At 34.8% G+C, this 11,984-nt stretch overlaps 2 protein-coding genes across 2 annotated transcripts; one reads left to right on the top strand and one right to left on the bottom strand.

Moving 5' to 3' along the window:
* Positions 1 to 398: 398 nt before the first annotated feature.
* On the bottom strand, positions 399 to 1,885 carry LOC138876244 (secreted RxLR effector protein 161-like). The gene is made up of 2 exons (XM_070155148.1): positions 1,348 to 1,885; positions 399 to 460 (listed from the first exon to the last, which is right to left on the bottom strand). Exons 1-2 carry the CDS (start codon positions 1,883 to 1,885, stop codon positions 399 to 401), a joined length of 600 nt encoding a protein of 199 aa, XP_070011249.1.
* Positions 1,886 to 8,416: 6,531 nt separating this feature from the next.
* Positions 8,417 to 11,047, top strand: LOC104248613 (uncharacterized). Its single transcript, XM_009804916.2, has 4 exons — positions 8,417 to 8,671; positions 9,159 to 9,297; positions 10,070 to 10,203; positions 10,290 to 11,047. The coding sequence occupies exons 1-4, from the start codon at positions 8,499 to 8,501 to the stop codon at positions 10,909 to 10,911; spliced, it is 1,068 nt and encodes a 355-aa protein (XP_009803218.1). The 5' UTR covers positions 8,417 to 8,498; the 3' UTR covers positions 10,912 to 11,047.
* The last annotated feature ends 937 nt before the right edge of the window (positions 11,048 to 11,984 follow it).

Here is an 11,984-nt window from a genome sequence, read left to right as displayed (position 1 = left end):
AGGCTTAGTATAAAAAAACAGAAAGTTATAAAAGATGCAGGCCATACAACAAATTGTTGCTGATCACAGGCATTGAATTGGACTGGTGATAAAAAGTCACATGCATTGAATTGCAAGACTAGTGATACTACTTTTTTTTTGATAGGTTACTATTTTTTCAAAACAATGCCTAATAAAACCTGCTATTTATCCCTTGGAAGCAAACTAGGCACTAATCTTTCTCCCGAACAGTAGTGACTACAATACACTGTAAACAAGTGTTGACTGAGTAGGAGGTATGGAGCCTCATATTGTATGTTTCTTCATGATGTTTGATTGGAGTAACTTTAGAAAATCAAGGGGGTATAAGATGAGTATAATATTGTTTCAAAGTTGTTGTTTACTGTAGTACTCTTGCTTTATTGTCCCTCCACCAAGCCCAACAACTCCAAAGCCTTATGCCTGTTCTCTGCTGTAGTCACTGGAAAGGACAAAAAAAAACAGCTCAAAATCCTAATATCTTCATTTTGATAATAGAAAAGGCTCGTATTTTGTTTCTTGCTTCGGTTTTTACAATTTTAAAATGTAAGCATAAATTTAATTTATACCAGGATCTTGAACATGATAATCTTACACAAAATCGTTACAGAAAACATACCTGAAACGGAATCCATTATTTTGAAGCGGAAGCGTTAATCGATAATCGGTTTCTCGCCCCTTGCCCTAACTTTACGTTACCGCCGACTTTAGTGATAGAAGAGAGAATAAAAATACGGTAACCCTAATGGGTGGGGATAAGACCAATTTATAGAGGTTCTCGCTTAATCTAGTACGTCCATCAAGTAACCAATCAGACGGATAAGATTTGATAATTAATTAAATATTAATTATGGGCCTTAAACCTATTAGGCCACACTCACGTAGGAAAAATAACTTACATTCTCCCACTTGGCCCAATAATCATATAATATTAATATCTAATATAGGAACATTAGTTGCGCATAAACAAATCTCTTCTATAATGTCCATCATAAATACCACAATACGATAAACTAGTGAATGTGAGTTATGGCGGTTATATATAATTTGTCTATATACTCCCTTCCATATACTATAACATTAGTAATTTATCGTATCAGGTTCATAAGCTATAAAATATTATGGTCCACAATAATGTCTCATTGAGACTTATTCTGTAACATCCCAAAACAACAATATGTACACCATTATGAGAAACAGGAAATCACTAATGTATATCAGAAACATATAAATGAGCTCAGAGTGTCAAAACATCATAAATACATTAGTAAAAAATACAGCCAAGACCCTTTCCATGTACATGTTCTTTAAATATCTTTGGCTATAAACCTTTCGTTAACGGATCTGCAATCATGAGATCTGTTCTAATATGCTCAAGTGACACTCTTTGTTTCTGAACTTCTTCCTTGACGGTAAAGTACTTTAGTTCCATATGCTTGGCATCTTTGGAGTACTTATCATTCTTGGAGAAGAATACTATTGCAGAATTATCAGAGTAAATTTTCAGCGGTTTGGTAATGGTGTCGACAACCTCATGTCCTGAAATTAAGTTTTGCAGCCATAATGCATGAATTGTGGCTTCAAAACATGCCACAAATTCTGCTTCCATCGTGGATGTAGCAATAACAGACTGTTTGACACTCTTCCACGATATTGCTCCTTCAGCTAATTGGAACAAATAACCAAACGTGAATTTTCTAGTGTCAATATATCCAGCGAAATCTGAATCTGAGTATCCAACAACTTCTAAATGCTTGGACTTCCTATACATGAACATGTAATCTTTCGTTCCTTTCAGGTACCTCAAAACTTTCTTTGCAGCTTTCCAGTGATCAATTCTTGGGTTACTCTGATATCTTCCTAGCATTTAGATCGCAAAACTAATATCTGGTCTCGTGCAAGTCTGAGCATACATCAGACTACCAACAATAGAAGAGTAAAGAATTGATTCCATTTCTTTTTGTTCTACATCATTCTTAGGGCATTGCTTGAGACTAAATTTGTCCCCTTTTTGAATTAGAACAATTCGTGCTGAACAATTGTTCATATTAAATCTCTCTAGAACTCTTTCGATATAGTCTTTCTGAGACAATCCCAATAATCCTTGTGATCTATCATAGAATACTTCTATTTCTATCACATAGGATGCTTCACCCATATCTTTCATTTCAAAATTCATAGAGAGAAAATCTTTAGTCTCACGCAATATGCCTAAATCATTAGCAGCAAGTAGGATATCATAAACATATAGGACTAAAAATATAAACTTGCTCCCACTGATCTTTTGGTATATACACCGATCAACGGTATTTTCCACAAATCCAAAAGACGTTATGGTATCATTAAACTTTATATACCATTGTCGTGAGGCTTGTTTAAGTCCATATATTGACTTCTTCAGTTTACACACTATTTGACCTTTTTCTTTAGTTTCGAAACCCTCTGGTTGGTCCATATAAACTTCTTCCTCGAGGTCTCCATTAAGAAAGACAGTTTTCACATCCATTTGGTGTAACTGTAAATCATAATGAGCCACCAAAGCCATAATAATTCTTAACGAGTCTTTCTTTGAGACCGACGAAAATGTCTCTTTATAATCTATGCCTCCTTTCTGAGTATAACCCTTGGCAACAAGTCTGGCTTTGTATCTCTCAATATTGCCATTTGAATCGTGTTTGGTCTTAAAGACCCATCTACACCCGATTCTTTTAGAACTTTCTGGCGATTCAACAAGATCTCAGACTTTATTGTACCCCATGGATTTTAACTTTTCCTTCATGGCATCAATCCATTTGTCAGACTCATTACTTTCTATGGCTTGTGAAAATGAAATCGGATCCTTATTAAGACCAATGTCAAAATCTGACTCTTGCAAATAAACCATGTAATCATCCGAAATAGCCGATTTTCTAACTCTTTGAGATTTTCTTAATGGTATTTCTTGTGGTTCATTTGTGTCAGATATTTATGAGTTATTTTCTTTATGAAGTGCTTCATCCAAATATTGCTCGGTGTTGTCAAAGTGTTCTTCAATAACTGGAACAATATTTGGTATTTGTGTGGAAGTAGGCACATTTCTAGGTAATAGAATATTTACCCTCATCTATTTAATTTTCACACTTTGCTTTTCAACACTCCCACTAACTTCATCGTTCTTAATGAATCTTGCATTACCGGTTTCAACAATTCTCGAACTATGGTTTGGACAGTAAAACACACACCCTTTAGATTTCTCTGGGTAGCCAATAAAGTAACCACTTACTGTTTGAGAATCTAATTTCTTTTCTTGTGGATTATAAACTCTAACTTCCGCTGGGCAACCCCAAACAAGCAAGTGCCTTAAACTAGGTTTCCTTCCTGTCCACAGTTCAAAAAGGGTCTTTGGAACTGCCTTACTAGGACCCCTGTTTAATAAATATACAGTGGTTTTAAGAGCATACATCCACAATGATTTGGGTAATGGAGAATTACTTATCATGCTCTTAACCATATCCATAAGTGTTCGATTACACCTTTCTGTAACACCATTTTGTTGAGGTGTTCCTGGCATAGTATACTGTACGCATATGTCATGTTCCTCGAGAAACTTTGCAAATGGACCTGGACATTGTCCTGATTCATTATATTTTTTATAATATTCACCACCTCTATCTGACAAAATTATTTTCACCTTTCTATCTAATTGCCTTTCAGCCTCATTAACAAACACTTTGAGAGCATCTGTTGCTTGAGATTTTTCTTTCAGCAAATAGATGTATCCATAACATGAAAACTTATCGATAAAAGTGATAAAATATTTCTCTCCACCAAAAGATGGAACATCAAAGGGTCCACAAAATTTCGGTGTGTATAATTTCAAGAAGTTGGGTACTTCTTGTGGAACCTTTCTTACTATGCTTGGTTTGCTTTCCCTTAATGCAATGCAAACATATAGTAAGATTAGTAAACTTTAGTTTCGGAAGAATCTCATTCTTTACTAATCTTTCTAACCTTTATTTGGTTATATGACCCAAACGTCTATGCCACAAGTAAACAGAACTTCCATCTAGTGAACTACGTTTAATTCCAACATTATGTTGAACAGTAAGAAGGGATTCAGAAAATCCAATATCGAGTTTCAATTTATATAACCATCACTAAGATAACCAGAACCATAAAAAATAGCATTCTTATGTAAATTGAAACATCCATTTCCAAATTTTCAATCAAATCCAGAAACATCAAGTCTTGAAAGAGAAATCAAATTCCTAGAAATCGAAGGTACATAAAGAGTCTGTAATAGATCAAGGTGACGTCCAGTCTCCATGATCAAACGATAAGTCCCTATGCCTTCAATTGGAGACTTCATACGATTTTCCATGAACAAGAAATCCTTATTTGGATTTGTAGTTTGGATCGTAAGGAATCCCTGCAACGTAGTAGATACATGAGCAGTTGCACCAGAATCAAGCCACCAAGTATTATTAGGAACTTCTACTAAATTTGATTCGAAACATACAAAAGCACTAATTGTACCTTTCTTTTCGAACCAAGCTTTACGTTTCAGGTAATCTTTCTGATAGTGTCCTTCCTTGTTATAAAAATGACAGGTATCTGCCTTATGTTCCTTGTTAGCATCATGTTGAGCTTTAGCAGGTGCTTTCTTCTTCTTGAACTTGTTGCCCTTCACTTTAAGTCCTTTACCAGCTCCTTGACCCATGAGGTTAATTGAATGACTCCCTTGTTTCTTCAGTCTTGACTCTTCCTGAGCAAGCATACTGGACAATTCACTAACATTCCACTTATCCTTAATAGTATTATAGTTAATTTGAAAAGGTCCATACTCAGGAGGCAACGAGTTCAGAATAAACTGAACCAAGAAAGAATCATCCACTTTCATCCCCAAGGTCTGAAGTCTTGCTGCAATGTTAGTCATCTCGATGATATGATTTTGCATACTACGCGACCCATCAAACTTCATGGTTGTGAGTTTAGCCATTAGTGTACCAGCGAGAGACTTATCTGTAGAACGAAAACGTTCTTTCACAAACTTCAGGTATTCCCTGGCACTTTCTGTTTGTGAAATAGTACTCTTAATGTTGTTGGAAATAGTCATTCGCATAAACATAAGGCTTAGCCTGTTAGAGCGTTCTCATGCTTTATAGAAAGACTTCTCATCCGCACTGCTCGAATTAGTAATGGCAACGGGCTTATCATTCAGCAGAGCCAAGTCAAGATCCATCACACCTAAGTGGAACTGGACTTGTTCACGCCATTCAGAGAAGTTCAATCCGTTGAACACAGTAACAGACGAAGAAAGAGAATGAAAAGGGATAGCTGCAAAATAGATAATACATGCTCACAAATCAATATGGATTCAACAAAACAGTCAAAGCATATCGCAATTCCCCTTTAGGTAAATACTACGATATACTATCATAATTTAAGTGACATTTAGCCTTTAATATGTAATTAAATATTTTTAACCAAATATATATGCCATCTTTGGACAGACAATATATATTTGACTAAGAATATTAATTTACTTCATCGTATTCACTAATCATAGAATAATTGATTCACCTTTGGGTAAATCCTTAAGTTCTAGCAATAGTGAAAATTAATTTATCCATTTATTTTCAATCATAGGCATTTCATTAATTTCATGGATAAACTATAATTTTATGTATGCAACTTTTCATGAACATACTAGTTTGGCCACTTTGGTAACTAACAAACTATATAAACATAAATGCACACATAAAATGAACATAACAAAAAATATTTACGCATGTAAATATTTTAGACATTCTAGTTTGATCACTTTGGTGACTAGCAAACTATATAACTTTAAACATATACATTAATTGTTATATAATATATATAGTAATAAGAACCATATCACAATAAACACATTATGGTGGACTTCTATGTAATTATTGTTGCAAGGTGCAATCTTAAAACATGTGTCTGGTAACTTCAAAGATGAAATTTAATTTCATCTACTTAATGGTCCATAATACATTAAAAATCCCACGGTAACAAGCGTAAACTATTATGCCCAGAACATTAATAAACTATGAATATTAATAAATTAAATTTAATCTAGCCCAAATCTATAGGGGCAAGGATACTTGCGAATGTGAACATATAGAAGAACAAGTTTACTGGGCAAAGTGATTCACTGAAGCCATTGATAAATTATTAAAGTATGAAAGATAAAAAAATTCAATTTCAATACACCGATTTTCAATAAAATAATCATTAAAAAAAAATGAAGCACATAAGTTCATTCTATTTTTCAAAGTATTCTTCGGTGGGCTAGGGTTTAATTTCTATGAGAATCATTCTTCTGGGAAAACCCCACAAAAGCCGTAGTATCTTAAAGGATAAATTCCTCCCCTAATCACTACAGTAACATAAGCTATTACAGAGAGAAAATTTATTCTAATGCTTCTTGATGCTTTATTCGTAAATAGTACTTTCATAACGAAGAGTATCAGTTCAAATTACATGCTCATGATACCACATATAAGCATAAATTTAATTTACACCAAGATCTTGAACATGATAATTTTACACAAAATCGTTACAAAAAACATACCTGAAGCGGAATCCATTATCTTGAAGCGGAAGCGTTAATCGGTAATCGGTTTCTCGCCCCTTGCCTTAACTTTACGTTACCGCCGACTTAGTGATGGAAGAGAGAATAAAAATATGGTAACCCTAATGGGTGGGGAGATGACCAATTTATAAAGGTTCTCACTTAATCTGGTACGTCCATCAAGTAACCAATCGGACGGATGAGATTTAATAATTAATTAAATATTAATTATGGGTCTTAAACCTATTGGGCCACACACACGTAGGAAAAATAACTTACATAAAACACTTTACAAAATTTCAGAAAACTTTTCAGGGGATTCAATCAACATTTTACAAAGTTTCACACGACTAACAGAGGACTAGGATATAATCTAACCCAATCAGATATCATGGCGCGGATCTTGCCCGATGTTAGTAGTGTATCAATAATTGACGAGAAAGGAGAATTTTTACCTTTTTTTAGAATTGTACTAGGGATGAAACTCTTCTACTATATAAAGGGGAAACTTTTTATTCAATGGACATATTATAACACACATATCAAGGAAATACAAACTCATTTCTCTGTTTTCTAACTATTGAAAGGTTCTTATTTTAATCATCGTTCTTTATATTCATTTGGCTTCGAATCGAGGGCCCGATCGAGGACAAAACCATTGTTTAGCTCAAATCCAAGTTCGGCCTTAATGTCACAATTGATTTGTTTATTCATTTTATCTTTAATTCGTTTATCTAACATTCTTGATTACTTGTGTTGAATCAATTCACATATCATTAAAACCACGCACAAATTCAATTATTATCCGTTTTAAGGGTAAACAGTTTGACGCCCACCGTGGGGCTAAGGATAATAGTGGTGGTTTGATACAAATTTTCCATAACCAATCCAAAAAATCAAAATACTAAAATTAACATCAAAACCATGAATCGTCGATCAAGATCAATCTCTTAAGTTCATAATTTCCGACTTTCAATCAAATGTTCGATTCAAGCCTATATAATCTAGAACGAACCCAAACATTGCACACAAGTCCCAAAATGACTAAACAAACCTATTCAAACTTTCGGAACCAAAATTCAAATATGATAACCCCAAAGTCAATCTCCCGGTCAAATTATGAACTTTTTATTCCTATGAATTGCCAACTTTTGGCAAATAGCACCAAAACGTATTAAGAACTTCCAAATTCAATTCGGAACAAACACTTAAATTGAAAATCACCATAAGAACCTATTGGAATATTCAAAATACCATTCCAAGGTCGTTTACACAAAAGTCAAACCTCGGTTAACTCTTACAACGTAAGCTTCCAACAATGACACATCATTCCAAATCACTCTCGCACCTTCCCGAAGCCAAATCAATCAACCCTCAAACCTCAAAACTAGAAACACATATACAGGAAGCATCAAAAAGGGGAACGAGACTCAAATACTACAAAATATGCCAATCGGGGTAGACTTCGATGAAAAATTAAACAGATAGGAAGAGAATATAACATAAATTCTACCAATCCTGTAGGTAGAGTAAATATAGCATAAACTCTACCAATCCGGTAGAGAAATCCCTGATATGCAAAAGTATGCCAACTCGATAGATTTGATGAACAACTTAATAAATAAGTAGAATAAATATAGCATAAACTCTATCAATTCGGTACGGAAGAGCAATAATTGTATGCTGGTCGGGACTATTTTCTAAATACCACTAATTTTAAAAACATTGGGCCAGGACCAACCGTGTCAATCACCCATAACATGTCACGAGGCCCACAAGGCCGTAACATAAGGAACGGGAAAATTGAAACCCGCATCACAACGGTCGAATTTCACGTGATCAGAAGGAATCCAAACGCTCCGCTGTTTGCACAGAGAAAGAGAAAGGAGAGAGAGAGATGGGGAAACGGAAGGGGAGAGAGCAGAAGAAAGTTTCTGGAGGAAGATGTGAGGGAAAAGAAGTGAATTTGGGTGAACAAGTTGAAGCAGGAGCTGGAGCAGAAAGCAGATTCTTCGCCTGCTATTTGCTAACGTCTATGTGCCCCAGGTTCAAGGGCCACACTTACATCGGGTTCGTTTCCTTTTTCTTTCTCGTCAATTAGCCCTAATCATTGGCACACAGCTACTGATAATGAAATCCATCAGATTAGGGTTCCGATTGGGGAGCTTTGGTTACTTCGTTACATCTTATCCCCTTTCATTTTCTTTCTCTTTTTTATTTTCCTAGATCCAAATTTAATTAAAGTTAACACTTGGCAAACCTTGTTTATTTCTTTTTCCTCGCACAGTTTTTATCAGATTGCCTAATTTGAAATGATAATCATCTATATTGCCATAAAAAATTTGTTCTTTGAGAGGTTTATGAAAATTTGAATTTTTTTAAAATTGTTTTCTGCAACCAGGTTATTTTTCTTGAACATTATTGTTGTCTGCAGGTTGATATCCTTTAATTTATATTTAAAGTCCTAAATTCAAGTAATCAATAAAAAATTATTTTCCTCTCGAACAGAATGGATTATCCATGAATAGAACAGGAGTGTAATCCATCGTTGGTGCAGATTTACAGTGAATCCTCGCCGTAGAATACGACAACACAATGGAGAAGTGAGGATGGGTGCTTTCAGGACAAAGAAGAAGCGTCCTTGGGAGATGGTTTTATGCATTTATGGCTTCCCAACAAACGTATCTGCCCTCCAGGTACCTCTCTCTCCCGTGTTCTTTAGCTATGTGCATAATACATGTTTGGATTTGGTTTTTCAAAATTGGCCTTAGGTAACAGCTGTGTAATACATTTTTGTTGTTTTAGAAATATTTGTGATGTATAGTTTTGAAATAGAATTTAGATAAAAAAAAAAGTCAATCAGGTCCTGAATAGCTGTAGAGTATTATTGTTTAGTTACACTACCTGGAAAAATGAAACTAAGATTAATTTGTGGGAACTTAAAGCAAAAATATATCTTACTTAAAAAGTTAAAAAGCATACTTTTCCATCAAATCTATACATAAGTATACAAATTGTCTTCGAGAAACCAATTTTCAGAACCCAAATCCAAACATGCACATAGTTCTCGAGGAACCAATCCCTAGACCATAATACTTTTAAAAGAAAGCTGAAAATAAATCCAAATGCTACAAACTGTTTTCATAACCATGAATTTAGTTGGTTACCTCTGATCACTCACATTGAATCTCTTAATGCAAAAATCTAACTTCCCCAATGTTTGTTGTTGGCTTAATTCTCATGTGAAATAAACAAAGGGGAAATTTTCAACTTAATATCAAGTGAACCAATTGAGAAATAGCGCAAACTGTTGGAATTTCAGGAGGTTTTAGATGTTACAAAAAGGTTCATTTTTTGAAACTTTACATTATGCAAATTCCCTTTGTAACCTGAATTTGCTTTTAGGATAGACCAACTGAAGCTGGTAGGAGATATCAATTTAATTGTTTTCTTAATTGAATGTTGCAGTTTGAGTGGGCGTGGCAGCATCCAGTAGAATCCCGTGCAGTTAGACAGGCAGCAGCATCGTTCAAATCTCTTGGAGGAGTTGCTAACAAGATTAAATTGGCATATACAATGCTTACTCTCCCTGAGTGGCAAAGGTATGAAATTTATTGCTCAGCTTTCCTGAGGTGGACTTACAAGCCGTAATGAATTTTGTCTCATTAGTTTTGTTTTCTATGTTCAGCCTAAATCTCACCGTAAATTTCTTCTCCACAAAATACAAGATGCATTCAGCTGGTTGCCCTAATATTCCAGAGCACATGAGAGTCCAAGTTTGTGCGCTGGACGAACTTCCCTGTTATACAGGAATTGACAAGAATGAGTATACAACCAATGATTGGGACAACAGTGAAGATTATTTGGGGAGCAGTGAAAAGTTAACAGACGAAGGATCTGCAGGATCCACAACTTCTGATAGTTCTGCTAGTAGCGCTGTAGAAAATATTGTTGAACATTTTGATTGGAGAGAAGAACTTTACGAACATGCTGAAGAAAATAGCTCAACCCATAGAGAGGATCCCGAGCAGACATATATTATCATTGACTCGCCGGTGAACGCACCATCCTCAATTCAAAGTGGTTGTTATAGTATAACAGACAACTTAAGGGACATATTTGAATTGGACGAAGAATTTGGTGGTGAACTTTGTCAGCAGAGCATTCATGCTGGTTTGTCTAGTGAAGTTGAGGTTATTGATGTTTTTACTCCTCCATGCTACAAGGTAAGTGGAGACAGCAAGAAAATAAGACTTTCTACTGCTTGTCCTGAAATAATTGATTTGACAGACTCACCTATTTTTGTCTGAAGTGGAGTATTTTTACCTTTTTTTAGAATTGTAATAAGGGTAAAATTCCCCTGCTATATAAAGTGGAAGTTTCTTATTCAATGGACACTGTAACATACATATCAAGGCAATACAAACTTGTTTCTCTGCTTCTTAATTATTTAGAAGTTCTTATTTTAACCATAGATATATATTTGGCTTCGAATTGAGGGTCTGGTCGAGGGCGAAAATACTGTTAAGCCTAAATCCGAACCCCGACTTAACGTAAACTGGTTTGGTTATTTATCTTGTTTCTATTTCGCTTATCCAACACTCTTGATTACTTGTGTTGAATCAATCTACATATCCTTAAAATCGCGTACAAATTTAATTGTTATACGTACGCTCTTGTTCAGCATATATATACACATCTCTCTTCGTATTTTCCAGATAAGTTCTGGAATCAGCATCGTTCGTCTTTTCTCTCTGTCGATACACATACACAGAGTCTCAGTACATTTCAGTCCATATAATACCAGAATTTGAATATTGATGCATTTTCCTTTTGGAAAATTTACTGACTTGAGTTTGAAACGAATTGCTAAGGAACGAAAGGCCTATGAATCTCCTTTTTTCATTCTTCAGAAGGTCCTTTACGAGAACCGTAAAGCTTGGCACTAACGGCAAAATCCGTATTGATTTGCATATCTGTGCAAATACCTCTCAAAAATAGCTGTTGAGAGGTAACAACCACATATTTTCCTTCATTTTGATTCATAAATGCATTAGTATGTCAGATTTTCTTTTCTATTAGTCATTTAAGTGCTTATCCTCATTTAATTTGTAGACCGAGTAATCAACTTGAAATTTGTTTATTGTTATTTTTTTCACTTGGAATTATCTAGGATTGAGTTAATAATACTGGTAAAGTCCATCTCTGTTACTTCAAATTGTCCTGAGTTCTATATGGGATAAATATGGACTTAGGTAAGTTCTATAGAATGGTGGTGTGAGCACGTGATTTTTGCCCTAAATATGATTATTCCCAAAATCCCAAAGCAAAATATTTTTCTTTATTTTTTTACGATTTTTGGTGCATTTCGGTATCATTTTCT

Source organism: Nicotiana sylvestris, chromosome 8, assembly GCF_000393655.2.
Source record: "Nicotiana sylvestris chromosome 8, ASM39365v2, whole genome shotgun sequence".
NCBI classification, from domain to species: Eukaryota; Viridiplantae; Streptophyta; class Magnoliopsida; order Solanales; family Solanaceae; genus Nicotiana; species Nicotiana sylvestris.
This window is presented reverse-complemented; position numbering and strand designations above follow the sequence as displayed.